The following is a 26,604-nucleotide window of genomic DNA, read 5'->3' as shown; positions in this document are numbered from 1 at the left end:
TTTCCCTTCCTGAATAACTCCTCATTTGTGAATGTAAATGCAAAATATTGATTTAGTTTGTTAGCTACCTGAGCAGAATCATGAACAGTTGAACCATCGATATCAAGTGGACCAATCTGATTCATCCCCTTCCTTCTAGAGTTTATATAAGTAAAGAACTCCTTGCTGTTTTTCTTTGCATCCCTTGCAAAATATTTCTTGTAATCTGCCTGCGCTTGCCTAACCTCCTTTGTAACTTGGTTACAGATCGACTTATATCTATCATAGGCTTCTGTGTCACTTGTTAATTTATATGTATCATAATGCATTTTTCTTCTCTGCCATATGTCTCATTAGTTCATCTGACATCCATTTAGGCCTGAACCTTGAACAATATTTCTTAGTTGGTATGTAAAGCATAGTAGCTTCCAAGATAAGTTCTTTGAATGCTTCCCATTTTGAGTTTGCTGTTGGTAACTTCATCAGTTGGTCCCACTGTATAGAATTTAAATACTGTCTCAGACCTCTGTAGTCGCCTGAAAGCAATAACCCTTTCCTTTACCCCTGATGGCAGTTACCTCCTTGAGTAAATCCCACTTCAGCACATTGTGATCACTGCCACCTTGTGGTTCCTGTATCTGCAGATTCTTAATGCATGAAGAATCACTACTGATAATCAAATCAAGAATATTGCTCCCTCTAGTTGCCTCCCGAACATGCTGATTTAGAAAACAATCATCCAATAAACACACAAAAGCCTTGCTAGTGTGTGAGTGACCAAACCCCAAATTCCAGCCAATATCTGGGAAATTAAAATCTCCCATTATAAGACTCTGATTTACTGGCCCACTCTATTTCCCTGTACAGTTTCTTATTATACTCATCAGAGTCATTAGGCCTATAGCACACTCCTACTATCAATTTTGATCTCCCAATGCTTATGTCACACCAAACTGACTCGACACTGCACTGTCCAGCGATGTCGACTGACTTCACTTCCTTGGATTTTATGTGTTTCTTAACTAATAGCATAACCCCCCCTCTCTTCCTATCCTTTTTGTAGACGTTGTACTCCCCAAATTCCAGTTCTGCATTACTTATATCTGTGTGACACCACGTCTCTGATATCCCAACAATATCCGTCTTTGATGCTTTGAGCAATACCTCAAATTCATCAAATTTATTTACCCAACTCCTAGCATTGGTGTAAAGGCAAGTATACATGCACCTTTTCTTTTTCTTAGCTACCCTAACACAACCCATGTGTCTACTTGTACCCCAATGACTCCCAGAAGTCTCTGAAATATCCTGCATCTTATTTTCCAAGCTGCTGCTCATTCCAATAAAAGCAGTGAAAGAATCACTTTCACCTCTGCCAGTGGCTATTGTTAATCTATTAGTCCTTGTATCCCCCAATCTAGCAGTTTTCCGACCCACCAAACACTGCCTCAACAGCAAACATTCTTGCACCCTTTCTATTTAAAGTGCATCCCATCCCTGAAGAAGCAGTCTCTCTCCTGTTAACAAGTACAGACCAGGCTGAAAAAAATTCTACCCCTTGAGCCTTGAACAATCTTTCCAGGGCTGAATTGATCGACAGGGTTCTCATCATATACCACCTCCTATCATGTCTGGGCAGAATTGCAGACACTTTCAAATTCAACCCTAATTCACAGCTTTTTTCCAACAGTGACCTATACTTGTTAAGTAATTCCACCGGTCTCCTACTCTTAATATCATTAGTGCCAACGTGTACAACTATATCACCTTTTGTGCCCTTAAAATCTGGGACAGGCCACAAAATTTAAAAATGGACTGAAAATTACTCCCTTTATGATGGCATTTGTACTTAATTGTACAAATTTGCAGATTTGATCGCAATGCTATATATGGCAATGAAAATTATGCGAACGGGTACTGCAGAAAATTTGCAAATTGCATTTAAATCAGTAGGAATAACAGCCAACATTACTCGTTCTACATTGGAATCAAAAGAATTCATAAACATGTCATTAGAGATTGCTCCAGAATTATGATATTCACTACAATTTCATGAATTAGTACAAGTTATGTGACAGTCGGATAGTACATTTTCTAAAATTCTTACAAAAATAGCAATAGAGAAGCGTTATTACCAGATAAACTTCTATGGTAACAAATCTCGATTTGTTACCATAGAAGTAGTAATAGCATCTTCTATGGTAACAAATCTCGATTTGTTACCATAGAAGATGCTACTAATTTATGTCCACAACGGATTCAAGTATTTTTAAGAAATAGTGATATAAATGCCTATAATAGAAATGCTTCAGTTGCAGATGAAACCCATGAAGTGGTTGCACAAGATTTATACCATGGATATCATTCTGAAGAACAATTAGCAAGTATGCGAAATAAAATTCATAAAATCTGAGTGACTGAAACTGCAGGGCTTCCATACATTCTACCATTATGGAAAGGAAACGGTACATGATTACTACAAATATAGGTGTGGTTGATGGATTTGCAAATGATGCAATCAGTACTTTAGTAAATTTCGAATTTGAGGACAGCGAAACAGTTAAACGAGTATGGATGAAATTTTCTGAGTCAAAAATAGGACATAACCTTCAATCTCGTTATAAACAATATGTGAAAGATACACATTTACCTAGACAATCCATACCTATTATAAAACGATCAACTACGATTCCATTCAAGACCAATACGAAATTAACATGTAGATGTACACAATTTTCTTAAATATGTGCTTGTGCTTTGACTATACATAAATCTCAAGGCGGGACCTTCGACAAAGTTGTATATAATTATGAGAAAGATCATTAATAACAAAACTGTACTTGTATACGTGGTGTTATCTCAAGAGATCTCATTGCAAGGTTTACATATTAAAAACCCCCACAACGATTTCACATTTCACCACTGCAAAAGCTACTAATAATATAGAACTCCGTGCTGAACTAGATTGCTTGAAAAATAATAAGCTACTGTCTCTACAGGATGAACTGCAAGATTTCATACAAAGTGGTGTATATATATATATATATCGTCAATGAATGTACAAAGTTTATGGGCCCATGTTCGAGATATCGAAACGGACACAATCTTACAGCAATCCAAAATATTGATATTAAGTGAAATGTGGTTGGATAATTATGAACATATATTGCTTAAACCATTCCAATGTGTGGCTCAATTTAAGAGGTCGGCTGTTCGTTGTGGTGATGTTGCCATATATCAATGTGAAGGTTCAACTATCATCGGTACACCACATATCTTTGCACAACATATAGCAGCAATGTCACAGTGGAATCGGATGAAAATGGAGACGTTTGTGGATCTTTGTGCAAATTCAACAATGAATCTATTTTCATCATTGCCATATATATCACTCCAGGGATGTCGTTAGATATGATTAAAAAAATTCATAAACAAGAATTTGAGGCCGTATTCCACTGAAGGTGCAAAATTATTGGAAGAGAGCCACTGGATCGTGTATATAATTCTCACTGGTGATTTCAATCCAGAATTAAATTCTGAGGCTAGAAAGAAGTTTTGTAAATTTATGAAAGATGTCTTCAATTTAGATATTAAGTCAAATACTTTAGTAAATACTACATATAACAGAAAGACAATCGATGGAGTATTCACTCGGGAATTAATATCATTTGAGTGTCAAAGTTATATATCTTATTTCAGTTACCATACACCAATAATTTTAGTGTTATTCTAATATATTTTATACAAATTATTTCATTGTATACTAGTACAATGAAAAATTCCATTCATTGTATCTCGTTGCACAGAAATAATTTTTTCAATAAAAATAATGCAGCAATACTTTTTTTATTTATTTTACTGTACCAGTTTCATAATGAGTTCCTGCAGCGAAGACATTTTTAACAGCCGCTGCTGTGACATTATCAGTTTCAGAGTAAAGCGGCTGCAACTCATTATGTACCTGGTACATAATTTCGGTCTTCAGAAATCATGTCCGACAAGATTTTTTTTTTTTTTCTGGCTGATGTTGTATAAGCTTGCTTTCTTGCATCATATGCCTCAACTAATGCTAAGTCACAAATACATATTGGTAATAAACAAAATACTTGTTTTAAGTATGAAGTTTTGTTTTTGATTTTATATCTTTTGTTTTTGATTTTATATCTTTTATTTTTGATTTCATATCTTTCAGTTTTAGACCAATGAATAAAAGCAATAAAGTCAATAAAAATAAAAATGAAGCACAGTGGATTCCGGTTATTTGGGCCTAATTGGGGCAAATCTTAAAAAAACAGAAACCAATCGAGAAAATAGCCAGGGTTTACTTTGCTTAATTGGGACAGCATGCCGTTTAATCAGGGAAGGAGACCGCAGCACTGGAGATTACCCTACGATTGTCTCCGACGGTACCACGTGGTTCAGTCAAAATTCTGGAGGTCACAACCATAAAACAATTAGCAGTTAACTCTTTATTGGGCTTTTCTGTTAGTGAAATCTATCATAAACGGACAGTAAACTCGATTTTACTGAATTTGCGATAATACCGTCAGCTGGAATTCTGTGGGTTTTATGGTGAAATGTGTTTACACTTCCATAAAATCTTCAATCATATAAAAAAATTAATTTTAAGATTTTCTCTTCATTCCTATTTTTAAACCTTTAACTCGTAACTCCGTTCTCACTTGCGCGTATCATGTTACTTGCAATTTGTGTGTGCCATGTTCTTTGTTATTGATTGCTTATCTTTTTACTGTTTTAAATTTTAACCCCACCCACAAATGTCACTGAACAGAAATGTCAGCTAGTTTGTATGTACATATTACAGTACGTACTAATTATTATTTCAATTATCACGTATATTCTTCCGATTTTCCTGTATCATTTAATTTTTTAATTGGTAAGGTAATAAAGGGTAAATTTGTGCTTAATATATCTTTACTTTTATAGCCTGTGGATAATATTCCTCCTATTTTTGCTAATTAGAATCGCTGTTTAATAGAATTAAAATTCAATTCAGGAAGGTGATCACAATGACCGGCGCTTACTACACATCTTATAGTGAATGGTACTTTACTATGGTGAGTTCGTTGTAACATGATTTGATTGTACAGTGAACTCATTGTAAAGGAGAGAGGGGGGGGTACATTGTATTTTTAAGTATTTACGTGAAACTTTGGATAATTAGGGCAGCCGCTTAATTGGGCCAAAATGCACTAGTCAGTATGTGTCCCAAATAACCGGAATGGACTATATTTTTTTGTTAGTATGGCCATAGTTTTAGCAAAAATCCCAAGCTTGAGATTAAATTTGTAATCGATGCACCCAAATTTTTGGCTTGATTTTTTTCAGAAAAAAAGTGTGGGGTACCAAAAAAAAAAAAAATGGTAATTACATTTTACCCTAAATGTAATTGACTCAGTTACGCCGTCAAAATATTATGATCACCTACCTAATATGATGTTGGTCCTCCACGTGCAGCCAAAACAGCTCATACCCGGGAAGGCATGGATGCTACAGGATTTCTAAATGTGTTTTGTGGTATCTGGTACCAACACATAACCAGCAAATCCTTTAACTCCTGTAAAGTCTATGGTTGAGAGGGCACAGATCAGAGTTTCTGTTCCAATGCAAACCACAGATGCTCGACGGGATTCATGTCTGGGGAATTTGGAGGCCAGGGCAATACCTGGAAGTCTTCCTCATGTTCCACGATCCAGTCCCACGGTGCATCCAGGTGCCATCACTTCCCCATGTAAACAACGCATATGTACCCGGTCATCCACATGGTGCAAGAGGAAACGTGATTCATCGGACCAGATGACCTTCTTCCAATCATTCAAGGTCCAGTTTCGATGCTTGCATATCCATTGTAGGCACTGTTGCCGGTGGATCGTGGTTAGCATGGGCACTCGGAGCGGCCTGTGGCTATGCAGCTCCATTTTCAGCATGGCTTGATATACTGTGTGCTGTGATGCATGACTCCCATCACCAGCATTCCAATTATCAGCGAGTTGTGCCACAGTCACCCTTCTGTTGCTAAGTACCATCCGGGAGAGCCTTCACTCACCTCGATCATCGATGAGCTGTGGTTGTTCAACACCTCGCCAGCGGTTCGTGGGTTCCCCCTTCTCGGACCACTTTCGGTAGGTACCAACCACGGCTGACCGTGAGCACCCTACCAGCCGTGCCATTTCGAATATGCTCTGACCCAGTCATTCGGCCATTACAATTTGGCCTTTATCAAAATCGTTTAAGTCTGCTGCCTTTCCCATCTGAAGAACAAAAGTAACACTTATTACCAGAGCTCAGTATCAAGTGATTTTTATATGGTGTACCGATCCGAGCCTTAGTTCACCTGCAGTTGCTTCGATTTGCATAACGACTTGCTGGTCATAATATTTTGGCTCAGTGGTGTATATGGGGGAGGGGAGAAAAAGAGAAAGTAAAGAACAGTGAGAAAGCTGATATACTTACCAATTTCTGATGCATATGTATTTATAAGTGGAACTTTGCTTTGAGGAGACCATAAACAAACAGTACCATCAGCAGAACATGAAAGAAGATGCAGTTTGGAACTATGGATGGACAATCCCCAAACAGAATCTGTATGACCTTTGAGAGTAGCAGTGAGAACACTAGGATCTGAATTTAAAACAGATAATTATCAGTGAGCAAACTTTATAAAATTTTCAATAAACTTTAAAAAAAATAACAATTAAAAATAAGTAGAAGGCCAAGGTTTAGTCATGCAATTTCTAAAAATAAAATTTAATGATTGGAAATTAAGAGTCTCTGTGGGATTTGTCTCCCCCCCCCTTTGATTCTTATATAGGGGCTCACATCTGGTACACCCAGGGTCCTGAGCTGGATATCATCATTTTTCTCTTACTTGGTGATTCCCTTCTATGTCTGACTCTTGTTCCCCCCCCCTTCTCTCAGGGTAATTCAGAGAGTGTTTTTTGGCTTGTGCAGCATAAGCCTCAGGCTTCCTAGCACCATATGGCTAATAATAATATTGCTACCATCAAAACTGAAAAAAGTGAGATGCATATTGATGATACTTATAGGATTACGGATAATGTTTGCAACAGTGGTGGGTCAGCTTTGTTCATCTGCTTACCAAATCTCACAGAGTAATGTGAACTATTACAAAATACTGCAGAAACAAAAAAAAAAAAAAAAAAAAAATATTGAGGTGGTATTTGGACTTGCATATATTTTGACTGTCAAAATGTTTGGTAAAATGTTCTGAAGTTTTACTGTGGCTATTTTTAGATTATTCTGAAGATTATGCAGCCATCTTCATTTTGTTTTTGATTTTATATCTTTCAGTTTTAGAAAACAGTATTCTCAGTTGTAGGTATTCCAATTAGGGATATTTCAGAGATTTCTGAGGGGACGATAAGGTAGTCTCACCACTCTCAAATTCAGAGAAACAAAAGGATAGAGAAAAAAAAAAAAAATTACAACACTGAAGTCAGAGTTAGGTTCTTTTCAAATTATTTCAATGCATGTACTGAAATATAATTTTAATATACTGTAATTTATTAATTTTTGTACTAATATTTTTCTGAAGAAAGGCAACCTATGCCTGAAAGCTATTGATGTATGTTTATTTTATCTGCCTTCAATTTTAATAAACCCTTCTAAGTTTTAAGAAGTGTAAAAATGGCTGAACAGTGTGTAAGAACATTGAGAAAATGTAGAAGAAATGCTAATGAAACATTAGAGGAGAGATCTAATAGACTAGGGGACTGAAACGAGACTCTATGACTATGAAGAGGGACAGAAAACACTGAGGAAAGAGAAGCAACAATGGAAAAGAGAAGATGGGCAAAACGCCGTAGGACTTATCAAATAGAAGTACCGGATGCAAATAATCAACAAACTGTAATTAATGTGGAAAATAATGACATAGGAAATGTGTTGCAATTGTGAGTATTGCAATGAAGATATTGGGGACATGAGTTAAACTCATCGAATAAATACACTAAATGCTGTCATGATGGAAAGGTTTCACTTGACCCACTGTCTGAGACACCTATTCTATTACGAGAGCTGCTTACAGCAGATACACATGAAGCAAATAACTACAGAGAACATATACAAGAATACAGTTCAGCAATGGCGTTCACATCAATGGATGCAGAGATTAAATCACCACCTGGAAATGGTCCATACTGTTTTAGAATACACAGCCAGATTTACCATTTGGTCTCACCGCTATATCCAAACGAGGCAAATAAGTCAGGATATGGACAACTTTATATTTTTTTTATTCTGCTGAGGCAATGTCAAAATGGCTTTAAAAACAATCAAACTAAGAGTGCAATTGAAATAATGCAACAATTGGATGAGATGCTGCAATAAGTTAACCCATTTGATCAGTCATATAAACAAATGCATCATATAACCAGGCCAGTCCAACAATGAATGTGGGCATAGCATTTATAGAAGAACCAGACTTAGATAAGAGACGATATAATGCACCTACATCCAAAATGGAGGTTGCTGCAATATTTGTTGGAGAAGACAGGGAACCATCTACAAATAGAGACATATGCATACATCCTACAGGCGACTGCTGTAGAATTATCTCACCACTAAACAAGAATGGTGAAGACCGCAGGATCTAGATTAAACTATTTACGCCATAATCAGAAAGATTGCATACGTTATGCCAGGTACAACTAGTTAATATAAATACTTTAAAATATTAATTATTGTCCTATTTTGTGTTTATAGGTTATTCCGACTTAAATTTTATTAAAACAAAATTTTGTATTAAAAAAAAAAAAAAATACTTAATTCTCCAAATAATACAAACATATGTTATTTCTCTCTTTCCCCCTTCTTTGCAGTAATATCTCTAATACATATATAAAAGGTGTTCCAAAAGTAATGGTCAATAATTTAAAAGGGAACTGAACAGACTACAATATGCAAAAAAAAAGCCTAGTAAACATGGGTCCTTAAGTGAATCGTTTTTGAGATATTGCACATTTCTAGTTGAGATCCACCACTGACAAGGTGAACTGTACAGAGTTGGGATCCACCACTGACTTGTTTGTTTAGGTTGGATTATGCTAATTCTCTCCCTTTCCCCTCTCTCAATGCTCTGAGATGTAGCAGGCATACTAGTATTTGTCAAAGGATACTCAACATGGAAAGAGGTTACAGCAACAAAGAGTATGCAGACATGCACTTCATGTAAGGTAAAGCCAACGGCAGTGCATTCGAGGCTGGACGTTTGTACCAGGAAGCATTTCCCCGCCGAAGGCAGCCCAACAAGCGCACAGTCATCAGGTTACATCAACGCCTTAGAGAACATGGGCGTTTCGTACATGGAGCATGAGCAGGTAGGCCCAGAAGCATAACACCTGATGTTGAGGAAAAGGTGTTAGAAAGAATAGAATGAAATTCAGGAATTTTGACAAGGAGGGTTGCTCTTCAAGACCATGTACTGGGTCATAGCAGTGTGTGGCAAATTTTACATCACCAATTACTGTACCCCTACCACATCCAGTTTGTACCCTCCCACAGTGAACTTCTAGCCAGTGGATGCAACAACAGTGTCTCTTGAATCCCCAAACACCATTTTGTTCACTGACGAAGCTGGATTTACTAGTGATGGTATTAATTTTCCTAACTGTCATGTTTGGTCTAACGAAAATCCTAATGCAATTCACGAGTCATGACTTCGATAACATTTCTTGTTGAATATCTGGGCAGGACTACTAGGAGACCATCTAACTGGACGACACTTTCTGCCAAACAGGCTAACAGGAGAGCTGTACCTTCAGTTCCTGCAGAATGTTCTTCCAGACTCCTGGAGAAATTTACAATGGGATTTCTGCTTTGTTGTTTAGTTGTTTTAACATAATGTAGTACACTCCACCTGGACCAGAAATGCTACTGGATGTTTTTTTGAGGGGTTCAAAAAGTTCTGTTGATATAAATGGCTAATTGTATAGACATGATACTAAACTAGAGAAGTTGATTTCATGCTGCTCTAGCTGCCTTAATTTGTTGAAAGATTTGGTTGTAAGTGGATACTGAGGACAACCCGACCTTTCCAGTTTAGTTTTTGAGGATGGAGATTGCATACGTTTTCTCAAGTCTCATTAATAGGTGAAGCAAAAGTAATCCAGCTTTCTTTTCTTTTTTAGTGCAACTTGGCCTTCAGTCTTTTAAAGTTAATGTTACTAATTGTATGGTATTTGCAAAACAGATTCCAACCTCTATTTTTTTCCCTTTTAAGAATACATATAATCCTAAATTCCCCATTAATTGCTGGGTTTGCATTTTCCAGGCAAAGATTTTGACATTGCACAGGTAGCAGTTTTTAAAATCTGGTTGGTTATATGTTCATCGGCATTATCTGCTGGCTGGAATTGAACTATATCAACATCAAACTGAACACGAGAAGAATATTCATTCCATTGCACCCTATGAAATTTCCAAGTGGAGTTATGCAATGGAGGCAAGTTTACTTGTGTTTGTAGCTTGCAAATAATTGGCAAATGATCCCTAATCAATGGATTATCAAGAATTGACCACTCTGTATTAGTATATATGGAAGGAGAACAGATTGAAAAGTCTGTTGCAGTCATGCATCCATTAGAAAAACTTAGGCCAAACACTGTTTGACAGGACGAACTGATAAGCATCAAGCAAGGTTTCTATTAGTTTACCTCTCTTGTTAATTCCCAGAGATCCGACCCCCCTCAGTGGATAACAAGCACTGAAATGGCCAAGTAATCAGAATGAAGGCAGCCGATATATTCGATTATATACAGAAGGACCTAAATTTTCACATTTTGTAATAACGAGGGCCTCCAAAAGTGTCAAAATTTAGGAAGATAAACTAAGAGAAAAGCAATTAATGGAAATAAAATATTTTAGTATACAATATTTTAGCATCACAGTAAAAGGAATTATAATCTTAATATAAAAGGAGACAAACAAAACATTACCTTCTTAATAAATGAATGTAATTTAAAGAAAGAACCAATGTTGTTTGCACAGTTTTTGTCCTATATGCATTTTTAACTACAGCACAGACAAATGCAACAGCTGTGTCTTTATCAATGTTACTGCAGGCCAATACATTCTCTATTATGCTCAATGTACTTTAGGCATCTTTTTTAGATGGCAGCGTGCCTGTGCTTCATCACTTTTGCTGTCACTGGTAGCAAAAATATTGTTTTGCTTGGTGCTTAACAGCTCTTCTGGTGTTGGCGTTGCTGTGGTAGCAACTTCATCATCTTCCTTCACAAACTCTTCAAATTCACCAACAAAATCCATACACTCCTTCAAATTCACCAACAAAATCCATACACTCCTTCAAATTTCCCCATTCCTCAATGTTCTATCACATTCATCTGCTGCACCATGTTTTTCGATGATATTCTCTACAAAGCCACTCCTTCTGAAGCAGTTGATTATTACATTTGATGCAACACTGTCCCAAGCAATAACAAGATTATGGATAGCATCCAAGACATTCCAATTTGGCTGCAAATTGTTCCCTTCTATGTTGCAGATCAAGTGCCTTATCACACAGGCTCTATATGCTCTCTTCAGGTTATAAATAATGCTTTGATCCAGAGACTGCATAAAACTGGTGGTATTGGGAGGTAAAAAAAAAAAAAAAAAAACCAGCCATATATTTGACAACTTAAGTGTCCAAACAGACAGTGCTGTACAATGATCTAGAATCATCAAAATGTTCCTCTCTTCTGAACCCATTCTTCTGTCCACTTTTCATAACCAAGACTAAAAAATTCTGACCATAAGCCCAGTATAGGAACACCTTGGCATTGGGGCAGGTGCCAAGGGTGCCACTGACAGGTAAATCAGTTCTGTGCCAAGCTATTTCGACACCCGAGGTTATCTGACGAAATGGCACCCCTAGATGATGCCGCATCAGGATTAGGGCAGCAGGGGTGGGGTGAAAATTAATTTTCACCAAATGGAGTGTTTTAAGAGGGCGATTTAAGCCTGCATGTATCCTTAAATCTGAGTACCCACTGCATAGCAGCATAGACCTATTTGCCATCCAGAATGTAACTTTGAACTGACCAATCAGGCAACTACTTCATCAGCACATGCTCGAATGCATAGCAGTTTGCAATTCACGCATTGTGTACATTCTACAATACTGATTAAGTCATAAGTTATGTGTATATAGTGCTGTTGTGTTTGCTATATACCATGTTGTTTGTTATTTGGTTTTTAGGAGCATTAGCAACTAGGGCCATACTGCTCCGGGGATATGTGGTGGTCATTCCCCGTCCTTTCCGCATCCTCCATATTTAGTGGTCATGGGCTCAAACCCCCGATCTAATCAAGAAGCGTGTGCTACGCACTGCTGCTCCTGCCCACCTCGCTACGGAGGCATCTGCTATATAATAGGTAATCATGAATATTGTGATTCATAATTTAAATAAAACAACTAAAGTCCAATTAGTTTTAGACATGCCACCAAAATAAAAAAAGCAGATGTCAGTACCGGGTAGAGAGACTGTATAAAGAGGAAATTTTAAAAAAAAAACAAAAAAACATTCCGCTGGCTTCCAAAAGTTGCTTATAATAAGCCAGTTGAAAAAAGTGACAACAAAAATGAACATAATTCAAATGAGAATGAAACAAATGATGATGTTTGTTTGTTATTTGGCTTTTAGGAGCATTAGCAACTAACGCCATATTGCTCCAGGGATATGCGGTAGTCAATCCCTGACCTTTCCACATCCTCTGTATTTGGGGGTCATGGGCTCGAACCCCAGTCTAATCATGAAGCGTGTGCTACACACTACTGCTCCTACCCACCTGGCTACAGAGGCGCCACACAATGATGATACCACTGAAATGGAAGTCCAAGAAAAAGCCCAAACAGTCGAAGTTATTTTAGAGAATTAGAAAGTATGGAGAATAATGGAACAACAGTTGGCAGAAGAAAATGATGACAGCAATAATATTAATATAGGACCGTAAGTCTGAATTTTAATGATTCAACTACATGGAATTTTAATATCCACAAAAACAGATCTCTTACAGTGTATCACAGTGCTGAACACAGTGTTAAGTGCATATCATGTAACTAATGGCTGATGTTTCAATAATTTGTGGGAATACAAAAATGAAGGTATTGAGGGAAAAAAAAAAAAAAAAAAAAAGAAGAAATGGTTATTTTCTTGCTAAAACAAAGATGCATTATATTGTTTCCAGTGCCTCTTATTTGAATCTGGCACAAATAACGTTACATTTTGCAGCTCAGATGGATTTAAGGCCTGGAAACATCTAAATGCAAATGTTATATATCATGAGAATTTGTTTTAATACAATTACACAAAATGGAAATGATTAGAAATGGGACTTCAAAGAGGTGGACTAATAGAAAACATTGCACAAGCAGCAATAAGACGTGAAATTTCGAATTGGCACCATATATTAAAATAATATTAAAATATATATTGTGCTGAGCTAAAAATAATTTGGCATTTAGTGGACATTATAGTAATATCAATACCGAAGGAAAAAATATTGTGGAATATTTTTAAACTGGATCAAATTTGTCAGCCAATTTGATGTTGGTATTAAAAATGCCCTGGAATCACATATTAAATATTACACTAGTTATTTATCACCAGAAATTCAGAATGAATTTATTAATTTGTTAGCATCAGAAGCACAAAGTGAAATAATACAAGAAATACAAATAACTAAATATTATAGCATAATATTTGATAGCACTCCAGATGTATTACACAGAGACCAATTAACAGAAATTATTCGGTACGTAAAATTTTCAGACAATAAATACACAATTGAAGAAAGCTTCATAAAATTTCATAAATACAACAGAAAAAACAGGAGAGGGGGAATTGAGTCAGAAATTAAGGAAAAACTAATTCAAGATGGCTTATTAATTGAAAATATACATGGTCAAGGTTAGGATAATTGCACCAATATATCGGGAAAGTACAAAGGTGTCCAAAGCTAAATTTCAAAAGGAGAATTCCACTGTTTGATATATTGTATATTGTGCAAATAATCTTAAATTTGGTAGGCATATGTGCGGCCATCTTTAATGCAGATGTTGTGTCATTTTTTGGAACTATACAGTCATTGTACAATTTCTTCTCTTCGTCCACTAGCAGATGGGGAAAACTATCATTGGTCATAAAAATCATCCTGAAGAGCCATATCGATCTTCTCTGGCTTAAAACCTCTCCACCCCATTGTGTCAAATTCATCTGTTATCTCTACCGTTCTCTGAAATCCATTAATCACTTGGATTGTTGTTTTTTTTTTTTTTCAGAAGCATTAGCAACTAGGGCCATATTGATTCGAGCATATGCGGTGGTCATTCCCTTACCTTTCCGCATCCTCCGTATTTGGTGGTCACGGGCGTGAAACCCGGTCTAATCAAGAAGCATGTGCTATGCACTGCTGGTCCTGCCCAACTGGCTATGGAGGCGCCTAATCACTTGGACCTCTTTGACTTCCTCTCTTTGCAACTTTCCCAAAAGTGAGGTAATTTTCCTTGATGATTTTAATGTTCGCAACTCCGGATGGCTTCCGTTTTCTAGTCACACCGACCCAGCTGGTCGAGATGCTGACACTTTTGCAATTACTATTGACCTTGCACAGATTGTTCATTTACCTACAAGAATACCGGACAATCCTAAACATACAGCCAACACACTTCATCTTTTTCTCACAAACAACCCTTCTAAGTACACAGTAAAAGTGAGAGGTCCTTTAGGCACCTCAGATCACAACTTGGTGATTGTCTCTTCTTCAATGGAGCCTTTATCTCATGGCTGTTCCCAACCTTGTATTGTTTGGCATTACAGGAATGCAAAATGGGATGACCTGCTAGATTTCTTTTCTTCTTTTCCTTCGTCGGATTACTGTTTCAAAATTTCTGATGTCAACGTTTGCTCAGATCGGGTCAGCAAAATTATTCTTGCAGGAATGGAATCCTTTATATTTGGATTTCAGGAAAGCTTTTGACACTGTTGCGCATGGAAGACTAGTGTACAAATTGGAGCAGAATGGTATTAGGGGTAAGTTGTTACAATGGATAAAAGGATGGTTAAGTGGGAGAAGACAGAGGGTAGTAATCAATGGGTGCTGCTCTTCTTGGACTAATGTTATTAGTGGAGTCCCACAGGGTTCGGTATTGGGTCCACTGTTGTTTTGTATATTTATCAATGATATTGATGAAGGTATATCAGGCTTACTGTCGAAGTTTGCAGATGATACAAAGGTTGGCAGGGTTGTTAATGACAGTAATGGCAGTGTGCTACTGCAACAGGATCTAGATAATTTGGGCAGATGGGCTAAGAATTGGCAACTGAAGTTTAACCTTGACAAATGCAAAGTACTGCATATGGGTAGAAGTAACCCCAGAGAAACGTACCAACTGTGTGGTACTACACTTAAGGTGGTAGAAAATGAAAAAGACCTGGGAGTAATTGTGCAGGCAGATATGAAGTTTACTGAGCAATGCAGACAGGCTGCCAGGGCAGGTCATGGGGTTTTGTCAATGATATATAGGAATTTTGCTAGCAGGTAAAAGGAGGTGATTATCCCTTTGTATAAGGCAATGGTCAGGCTACGCCTTGAGTACTGCGTACAGGTATGGAGGCCTCATTTTAGGAAGGATGTACATTTACTTGAGCATGTACAGAGAAGGGCAACAAGATTGGTGAGGGGAATGAAGGGATCCTCTTATCAAGAGAGGCTTAAGTTCTGCAAATTGCAGTGGCTGGAAACTAGGCACCTGCACGGTGATCTGATTAAGGTGTATAAGGCCTTGAATGGGTTCAGCATGCTGAATTCTGATGGGATCCTTCCACTTGTTCAGATTACGAACCTAAGGGGGCATAAATTCAAATTAAGAAAAGACAGATGTAGATTGGATGTGCGGAAATTTGCCTTTAGCCAGCGGGTGGTTAATTGCTGGAACAAACTTCCATCTGTCGTTGTGGAAGTTGATAGGTTGAATAAATTTAAGGAGGAACTGGACAGGCATTTGGAGGGAATGGTGTGATTTTTTTTTTTTTTTGGCTGATACTGCATAAGCTCATACATTTGCTTTCTTGCATCACATGCCACCACCACTACTACTACTATCTCACACTCCACTTTAAAATCCTGTCCTTTATCTAAACCTTGGTTTTCCAATAAATGGGCTAAGACTGTTCAAGAGAAGAACGTTGCATATTGTTATTGGCTTGTGTTTAATTCTTCAGTTTCATTTTCTGCCTACACCAAAGCTCACAACAATTGTAAAGCAGTTATTAATCAGTCCAAAGTAGAGTTTGAACAGGCTAAGAGTAGAAAACTTGCTTCTTGCCCTAATGGTAGCTGAGCATTCTGGTCTCTTGCCAAAACTATTGGCCACAACTTTTGCTCATCTCTGCTCCCACCTCTGTCCAAACCAGATGGTTCTGTTGTCACTTCTGCCAAGGATAAAGTTGAACCTGCTAGCATCCCATTTTTCTTCCAACTCATGTATTAATGATCTTTGTAAAACACCTCCCAGCACTCGCAACATGCTCCTTTCAATGCCTCCTGTGGTCTTCCGTCAAAAGGATTTTGATGAATCTTGATGCCAAGAAAGCTCCAGGTCCCAATGGTATTTCTCCACTTGTTCTCAAAACCTGTGCTCCTGAACTTACTCCTGTTCTTTGACGCCTTTTTTCACTTTCTTATTCCAAAGGTGTTTTTCCTTATGCTTGGAAATTTGCTCATATTCAGCCAATTCCTAAAAAGGGTGACAAATCCCTCCCATCTAATTATTGTCCCATTGCAATTACTTCTACATTTCTGAAGTAATGGAGAAATCAATTAACCACCAACTCTTAAACTATATAGAAACCTTCCGTTTGATCAACGATCGCCAGTATGGATTCTGTCAGTGTTGATATTTTAGCTTATCTTACCCATTTATGGACTAATTCAATGGAAAAGTTCAGTGAAACACAAGCAGTTGCTCTTAACTTCTCAAAGACTTTCGATCGTGTTTGGCATAAAGGTCTTCTAAACAAACTTCCATCTTATGGTTTGCCAACTGATTTTTGTAACTGGTTATCCAGCTTTCTCACTCATCGCTTACTGAGGATGATGGTAGATGGCTCTCTGTTTTCTAACTTCTCTGCTAATGCCAGTGTCTCCGAAGGTTCAGTTCTTTCCCCCACTCTTTTCCTCTTGTATATTAATGACCTTCTTCCATTAACTGGAAATCCTATCCATAGTTTTGCGATGATAGCACATTGCATTCCACTTTCAATTTTGAGAAACCTTGTCCTGCTCAATGAGCGTCAACTTCTCAAAAATCTTCTACCAATTCCTTAAATTCCGATCTCTAGATAATTCTCCAGTGGGACAAAGACAACTTAGTTGATTTCAATCCTTCTAAAACTTAGTCTTGTCTTATATCTTGCAAAAAGGATTCATTTGCTCCTATGCTTATCTTTGGTGACACTCCGATTTCTAGGCAAAATGATATCTCTCTTTTGGGGATTATCCTGACTTCTAATCTCTCTTGGCACAAGCACATAACAAATATTGCTTCCTTTACATCTAAAAAACTTGGGTTTTCTCTTTTGCTCTCGGCGTTATTTTACTTCCAAATAGCTGTTCACGCTTTACAAATTGCAAATCCGCCCTGCCATGGAATATTTTTCCCAAATCTTGGGCGGTGGCCCCAAAACCCCTCTCAGGCTTCTAGATTCTGCTCAGAAGACGGCAGTTAGGTTAATTAATGATTCATCTCTAACAGAATCTCTCTCCACTCGCTATCTCATAGACGTACTGTTTCTGTTGCATGCCTCTTCTACAGATATTTCAATAGGCACTGTTCTTCTGAATTGGCTTCTATAATTCCTGCTCTCTCTATCAAAACAGTCCGAACATGTGCTGCCACTAGCCAATATCCATTTACTGTCCAACTTCAAACTCACAGAACAAAATTTTCATCTTACTCGTTTATTCATTCAACTGCCGTTTTCTGCAACAACTTTCCTTCGCACATATTTCTTGAAAATTACAGTCTACAGAAGTTCAAGTCTAATGTCAACAAATATCTTCTTTCGTCTTCTCAACCTCCAACCGAAGCATGGTACTAAGTACTATAGGTTGTAATACCTCTCGTGTTTGGGGTTTACATAAAAAAAAATGTTTAAAAGTAAATGGGAAACTCGAAGAAATTATTTTAATATTAAACGAAATGAAAGATGATTATTTACTTGGTGACACATTATCTCTTGCTAAATCATTGCACTGTGAAATGAGTAGTTACAAGTTTATTGTGTTTTTCAGCTTGTGGAATTTGATACTGGAAAGTAAAGTAAAGTCAACATATCATTGCAAAAAAAAAAGAAAAAAAAAAGATGAGGATATTTATTGATCATTTGTATTAATTAAAAGACTTGTAGATTTATTTAAAGATCTAATAAATAATGGAATTTATGTTTTCAGTGAAATTTTGGAAACTTGCAAAAAAAAATTAAATTAGTACCACTTGAAAGGAGGATGGCAAAATAAAAAAAATTCCAGATCTGCATGCTGAACATGAATCACTGAACTTCGGTGGAATAAAAATTTCTTGTTTTTTAATAATTGATTCCATTATAATGCAGTCAAATGATAGATTTGAATCTCTAAAAAAGATAGCAGTAGACTTAATTTCTTAATTAAAGTCTGGTGAAGTGTTCCATTCAATGAAAAGTGAAGATGTAGAAACTAAAGCTATTTTATTGTCAGAAAAATAAGCCAAAATTAATCAAGGCCAATTTAAAATTGAAATCAAATTCTTTAAACACCAAATAATTGAAATATTAGAAAACAAAAATCCCCATACAATATATCACTTACTATATTTTAAATGTATTGGCTAAATGGGAGTTGCAAGAAACCTACCCAAATATTTAAAAAATTCTTAAAACGTTCCTTACAATGCCAACAACAGTAGCCACTGCTGAAATGAGTTTTAGCATTTTAAAACTGGTTAAGAATAATTTGAGACTGAAGTCAGAACAAGGATGCACATCACATCTATGTCTTCTTTCAATTGAACACAAACTTACTAGCACAATAAGCTTCAATGAAAATATCACTAATTTTGCTAACACTAAAGTAAGATAAATTAAGTTTTAATGTAATTTACAGAATTTTTTTTTTTACAGAATCTGGTGTTTTTTTAGGAGCATCAGCAACTAAGGCCATATTGCTCTGGGGATATGCAGTGGTCATTTCCTGACCTTTCAGCATCCTCCGTATTTGGTAGTCACGGGCTTGAACCCCAGTCTGATCAAGAAGCGTGTGCTACGCACTGCTGCTCCTGCCCACCTGGCTATGGAGGCGCCGTGTCCTACAGAAACTGTTTTAAATGTAATTACGAAGGGGAATTCAAACAAATTTGTTAAATAGAAAAATTCGCTAAAGGAGTTTGTGAAACAGAGGTCCGACTGTACTTATTATTTACTACGATTTTACCAATTATCAAAAAAAGCACATAGCCACAAATTGCCAACAGCACCAAACACTTAGCTACACCTCTGCGTAAGCTAATCACTTCTACTTTGCCTCATCATCACAGGGAAGATAAAAGAACTACATATCTGAATATATAATTAACTCCCAGGTCTTTTTCATTTTCAATTATCCTAAGTGTAATACCACGGTTGGTACATTAATCTGGGATTAGCATACCTTGATTACTGTCAATGTTATCATCTGCAAATGTAGACAAGAAATCTGATATACCTTCATCAATATAATTAATAAATGTAGAAAACAACAATGAGTCCAGCATTGAACCCTGGGAAACTGATCAAACACTAATAATATTAGTCCTTGAAAGGCAGTATCCATTTAAAAACTCTGTCTTCTCCCACTCAATCATTCATTTATTTATCCACAGCAGTAACTTGCCCTTAATGCCAAGGGCAAGTTACTGCTGTTAATTTGTACAGTAGTGTTTTATATGGAAAACAGTATCAAAAGCTTTCCTAAAATGTAAGTTATATGATATCAAAATTACTTTTTGCATTCAGTTCCTTTATTAATCTATTAGATTGGTCAGACAAGATCACTCATTAACAAATCCATACTGTGACTGGAGTATTACTGCACTCCTGTCTAGATGCCCCTGCATTACTTCTGAAATGACTCATGTCAACCTTTGATTTCCCTTCATGAAATGAAGATACATTAACACAGTGGTTTTTGACTTTTTTTTAATAATGGAATCCTTAATTAATTAATTTTATTTCGTGGCACTCCTACTCAATTTTCTGCTCGTTAGATCCAATTCACTCTCTCTCTGTATATATATAATATTAAAAAAATGTTATATGATATTTATTATAATAATGTAATTATAAGGATGTATCTTTTTATAATGAAATAAATACTTAAATTTAAAAAAAAACAAAAAAAAAAAAAACCCCAATAAGTTCAAGTAACTTAAACCCAAATTATGTGGTACCCCTGGAATGTTGTTGCGGCACCCGGTTGAAAACCACTACATTAACACAATCACCAGTTCATGTGGATCTACCTCGAATCCAAAAATGTACCCATAATTATGGTTCAGAAATATTACATTGTAATATTTATTAGTATTATATTATTTAGTACAGTTCTTTTTTATTTAAGAAATAAAGTCCAAATGTCATTTTATCATTTATTATTGTTATTTTATGCAAGTCATGTCATTACATGTGAAGAAACAATACACTGTTCTGTTTCCATGGAGAGCAAATTGCTTTCTTTTTGGAAAGTAAACACTCAGAGAAACTGTTTTAACACTAGTTTGGTTTATTTGTAATAATTTATTTATATTTATAACTTTAAGGAAGACATTTCTTAAAGTTATAAATATTATAATTCCGTGTACCCCCCCAAAGCTAGCAGTTTTCCGACCCACCTAACACTGCCTCGATAGCATCAGCAAATATTCTTGCACCCTTTCTATTTAAGTGTATCCCATCCCTGTAGAAGCAGTCTGTCCTGTTAACAACTACAGACTAGGCTGAGAAAAATTATACCCCTTGAGCCTTGCACAATCTCTCTAGGGCCGAATTTGTTCGAAAAAGCTCGCATCATATTTATAAATGATATTGATGATGGTATATCAGGCTTAATGTCCAAGTTTGCAGATGATACGAAGGTAGGCAGGATTGTTAATAACACTAATGACAGTACGCTGCTGCTGCTGCTACTACTACAACAGATGCTAGAAAAGTTGAGCAGATGGGCTGTGGAGTGGCAAATGAAGTTTAACATTGACAAATGTAAAGTACTACATATGGGAAGCAGTAACCCCAGAGAAATGTATCAACTCTGTGGTACTACACTGACATCATCATCATATTACAACAGAGTTAGTTGTGTGTGCCACCTGGGCAATATGCCCATATGCACAAATTATTACTTAAAAATTTTGAAAATTTACTTCTCCAAAAGATTTGTTATTTAAACGACAAACAAACTTGTTAGTAAGTTATAAAACATTTAAAATCCTAAAAACTTCTAACTCTTTTGTCGTATGATTTACAATTGTTCGGTCTTTAGCCTGTCACCATAGAGAGATAATTCAATATCCCCTATGGCTCCAGTTCCCGCCCCTTCCACGGGGAGGAAGACCACTACTTAAGTATTAAGACCAGCAAGTCTTCTAACAAACACTTTGTCAATAAAATCATTAAAAACCTTAAAATTTTCCTGAGTTAAAAACAAAGTATACAAGGTACTCTGATTAATACTGAGAGCCACCTCAAGCATCAATCTAAAATCAGAGTAGATAGGACAATATAACATGACATGAGGCCAGTCTCCATTTGCCCACAAGCACATAAAGCTGTGTCAGATAATCCAAGCTCACTCAGCCTGGCCCGTAATCCGTGACCAGTCAAAACGAAGCATGCCTGTAGACCAAACTGCAGCCAAGGTCTTGTTCTAAAATTTACTAGTTGAACAGAGGGGAGAAAATTATATGTTTCTCGGCCTTTACTTGAATTTAGCCATCGATTCTGCCAAAGCTTTACAATATCATCATCAATCCGCCTCCGCTCGACCGCTAACAGTCGCCTCTCAGACACCACTTCGCCAACCGCACAGGACCGGATGCCAAGGATCTCCTTGGCAATGCCTCTCTTCAAACAATAATATAGGCCAGAACGGACCACTAAAAGGTCCGCCGGCATTTTGCCAGCAATAACTTGTGCAGCATCAGTCGAGACTGTTCTGCATATCCGGGTTATCCCCAGAAGAGCAAATCGTTGAGCTGACAGCAGTTGTCTCATCACTGCAGAATTGGTTGCTCTACTGCACCAAGCCCCAGCTCCATAGGTTATAATGGGTACAAAGACACTCTCGTATAACATATTAAGGGCTCGGCCCTTAATTTGTACAACCCTGCGGAGCTTTGCGTACAGGAGCTTAACCTTCTGCTTCAGAAATCTTGCGTGCTCCGTAAAAAACAATCGCTCCTCCAGGAACAACCCCAGATACTTCAGAGTCTTAACATACTTTAAAGAGACATCACCACTCCTTACTAATGGAGGCCTTGTGAGACTCAGTCTACCTTTTAACAGCATTATTACAGTTTTCTTTGAAGACACTTCTAATTTATGCTTTTCGCTCCATGTCAGTAATTTTTCTAAAATTTTACTTGATTTTTCTTCCAAGTCTTTCCTTGAGTTTCCATCAATTATAAAAGCAAGATCATCAGCGTAAGCCACAACTTTTACGTCCTCCATATCAGAGTTTAAAAATTCATCCAAGACCATGTTCCAGACGTAAGGGCCCAGGATAGAACCCTGCGGACAGCCGCGTTCAACTTTATAACTTTCTTGTTCAAAGCTCGTTCTTACTTGCACACAGCGATCCGAAAAATAACTCTGAAAAGCTTTATACAGATTCATGGTACAGAGTGCAGCTCTAACTCTGCGGAGGACACTGCCCCACCACAGAGTGTCGAATGCACCTCTGAAGTCCACAAACAAGCCCAACTCATATCGAGTCTGTGCTTCTTCTACATGGGTCATCATTGTTCTAATAGCATCCTCAGTTGAGGATCCTTTCTTAAATCCAAATTGCTTATTAGAACTCAGTCCCAGAGCCTCATAATTACTTCTCAATCTGAACGAGAGAAGTCTTTCATAAATTTTTGCCAAAATTGGGAGCAAAGCAATTGGTCGATATGACGTAGGCTCGTTCAGGGACTTTTCTGGACTTTTCAGAATAACCTTAAGAACCGCTGTTCTCCAAGACTTGGGAAATGTTCCTTCTGCCAGACATGCGTTATACATGTCTAGCAGAATATCATTGAAAAGTTGAGCAGATGGGCTGTGGAGTGGCAAATGAAGTTTAACATTGACAAATGTAAAGTACTACATATGGGAAGCAGTAACCCCAGAGAAATGTATCAACTCTGTGGTACTACACTGACAGTGGTAAAGAATGAAAAGGACCTGGAGGTAACTGTGCAGACAGATATGAAGTTTTCTGAGCAGTGCAGATGGTCTGCAAGAGTAGCTGAAGATGTCTTGTCAATGATATACAGGAATTTTTCTAGCAGGGATAAGGAAGTGATTATCCCCTTGTATAAGGCGATGGTCAGGCTACACCTTGAGTACTATATATAGGTCTGGAGAACTCATTTTAAAAAGGATGTAGAACTGTTGAAACGAGTACAGAGAAGGGCAACAAGGGGACTGAATGGAACAAAGGGTAGCGCTTACGAAAAAAGGCTTAAGTTTTGCAGATTACAGTGTTTGGAGATTAGGCACCAGCAAGGTGATCTGATTGAGGTGTATAAAGCCTTGAATGGTTTGAGCATGCACAATGCTGATGGGATTCTTCCTCTTGCTCAGAATAAGCACCTGACAGGGCATAAATTCAAATTGAGGAAAGACAGTTATAGGATAGATGTGTGGGAGTTTGCCTTTAGCCAGCGGGTAGTTGATTGGTGGAACAGACTTCCATCTTTAGTTGTAGAAGTTGATAGCCTAAATAAATTTAAGGCTGAGCTGGACAGGTATTTCGAACGAATGGAGGGGTGAAATTGGAGAGTTTTTTTTTTTTTTTTTTTGGCTGATGCTGCTTTCATAAGCTTGCTTTCTTGCATCGTATGCCTCTACTAACGCTAATGCTAATTTCCTGAGAAACTAATTGAAGGATTGATTAAAAATTGTATTAAATAAAATAAATAAATAAACCAACTGAGTAGGCCTTAAAAATTTTTATTTAAAAAGATAACTTCTACTGTTATGAGTATGGCATTTCATTTTCATAAAATTTGCAGTATTACCGATATAAGTTGCAGCACTTCATAATATTAGTCCATAAACAGTGGTGTTTTGATAACCACTGTTGTCTTTAATTCAACTATCCTGTTGTCCATTGTAGCAATGCACTCTTAATGCCACACTGCTCCAATTTGTACATGAGTCTTTTATGATTTCAAAATTATATTTTGCATTCAGTTCTTTTTTTACTGCATCATAGTAGACAATGAAATTGGTCATTATAAGGAACCCTCCCTTAACAAATCCATGCTCTAACTGCAATATAACTGCATTCTTGTCAAGATGGCCCTGCTTTATTTCTTTAACCAGTGACACCATTATTTTCCCTGAAACAAGTCATGTGAAAATAAGTTAATAAACTCGGTAATTACTCATTTCACCCTCAGATCCCCCCCCCCCTTGTGAATTGTTGATAAAGTCTGCATATCTATAGTCCCCAGAGACCTCCACTGAATTAAAGGATGCTGTCATAATTATGGCTAAAGGTTTTCTTGCCTGCTTTTCTGCCCCCGCTTAATATGACTGGAAGGATCCCGTCCATCCCAAGTGCTTTTTATATTTAGCTATAACAATTTCTCTTCCACTTTTTTCTCAGTTATCTAAAATTATTTAGCACTGTATTAGAATTTTATTAGTATCTAGCATACCCTTTCCTAAAGAATTCCTCACATGTAAATATATATGCAAATATCTAATTAGGTTGTCAGCAACTCAAGTACAATCAACCATAGTAAAATCATTGATATCTAGTGGATTAATGTGATTTATTTCGTTCCTTCTAGTGTTTGCATAAGTAAAGAATTCTTTGCAATGTGCTTCTCATAATTAACCTTAGCTTGCTTAGCCTCCTTTGTGACTTGAATGCAGACTAGTTTATATCTGCCACAGGTTTCTGTATTGGTTGATAATATATATATATATATATATGTATCTTATGCATTTTAATTCCTGCCATGTCTCATCAGTTCATATGATATCCATTTAAGTCTAAGCATTGAAGAAAATCTCTTACTTGGTATAAAAAGTCTAGCAGCTTCTACAGTTACATCCCTAAATGTTTACCACTTAGAATTTGCTGTAGTTGACCCTACTGTATAGAATTTAAAAACTGTCTAAGCCTACACTAGTCACCTTTATGAAAGATACCCCCTGATGATAGTTAGATCTGCAAGTGAATCCCACATCAATACAGTGTGATCACTGCCAATATCACTGTGTTCTTTTATCTGCAGATTCTTAATGCACCATGAGTCACTGCTGACAATCAGGCCAATTGTATTTGTCTTGGTTATAAGCAAAACCACCACATGTAAATTTTTTAAACATTTTTTACGGGTCTTCTAATCATAAAAAAAATATTATAAAATTAAAATTAGTTTTCCATAGTTCATTTCTGTTTCATATCCTGCAGTGACATTTGTTATGTATGAATTCACTATTTATATAACAATAATATCAACTTGCCTGTTTCAAACTATATTTTACATATTTGGCTTGAAAATATGTTTATTTTTTGTTTATTCATTTTTTTCCAATTTATGATCTGAGCTGCAGGCACTTGTAAATTTACATTGAGGATGATATCTGACTGATGAAAATACTGATCTCTCTCTCTCTCTCTCACACGCGCACGCGCTAGTGATGGTAGAGAGAAATAATTAAGGGAAGTGTTTAAACAGAGGTTTAAATAATCACCTAAAACCATAATTAACCCCGCCATACCGTTCAAATTTAATATGCACTTGTACATTTCTAAATATTTAAACCAATTTAAACCAATATTTAAAATTTCACTTTTTTAATAATAATAAATTGAAATAAATCAATAATTAATATTTTGTCATTTTAGATACAAAAGTGAATTTGCTGGTATTTATTCTTCATTTAAACAACAGCTAATGAAAAAAATAAAAATATCAATTGTTTTACTTTTGGTACAAGTTTTGTTATAAAACAATCTTAAATATAATAATAATTATCAACTACAAGGAAAATAATAATACTATATATACTCCTAAGTTTACAAGATAAATACTATACTGCAACTTAAAAAGATATTTCTTACAGATGGAACAAATAATATATGTTTTATTACCATTTTAAAAAGATTAAACTTAGAACAAGCTCATTTAATGTTTTTGTAAGGGGAGTGGTGGTGGGCAGTCTTCATTCCATAACTTGTATTCCCTAGTAGAATATAATCGAATATAGTAATAATATTTTCCATATAGTGCAAGAAAGCGAGAGCCTTTTGCTGCACTGGCAAAAAAAAAAAAAAAAAAAACCCCAATCA

General features: G+C 36.5%; 1 protein-coding gene across 5 annotated transcripts in view; it reads right to left on the bottom strand.

The window, feature by feature from the left end:
• Positions 1-26,604, bottom strand: part of LOC150084775 (striatin-3-like) — a 751,872-nt gene that overhangs the window by 174,105 nt on the left and 551,163 nt on the right. For 4 of the 5 annotated variants that reach the window (XM_090376594.1, XM_090376596.1, XM_090376598.1 and 1 more), the window contains one exon: positions 6,454-6,621. The exons of the other annotated variant lie outside the window; for it this stretch is intronic. In XM_090376594.1, coding sequence (XP_090232720.1) covers positions 6,454-6,621 — 168 coding nt within the window. The remainder of the gene's footprint in view (positions 1-6,453; positions 6,622-26,604) is intronic. 5 annotated transcript variants of the gene reach the window in all.

This window comes from Mastigoproctus giganteus, chromosome 6, assembly GCF_048544385.1.
Source record: "Mastigoproctus giganteus isolate SK-2022 chromosome 6, ASM4854438v1, whole genome shotgun sequence".
Taxonomy (NCBI): domain Eukaryota; kingdom Metazoa; phylum Arthropoda; class Arachnida; order Uropygi; family Thelyphonidae; genus Mastigoproctus; species Mastigoproctus giganteus.
Note: the sequence above shows the minus strand (reverse complement) of the source record. Positions and strands in the feature narration are given on the sequence as shown.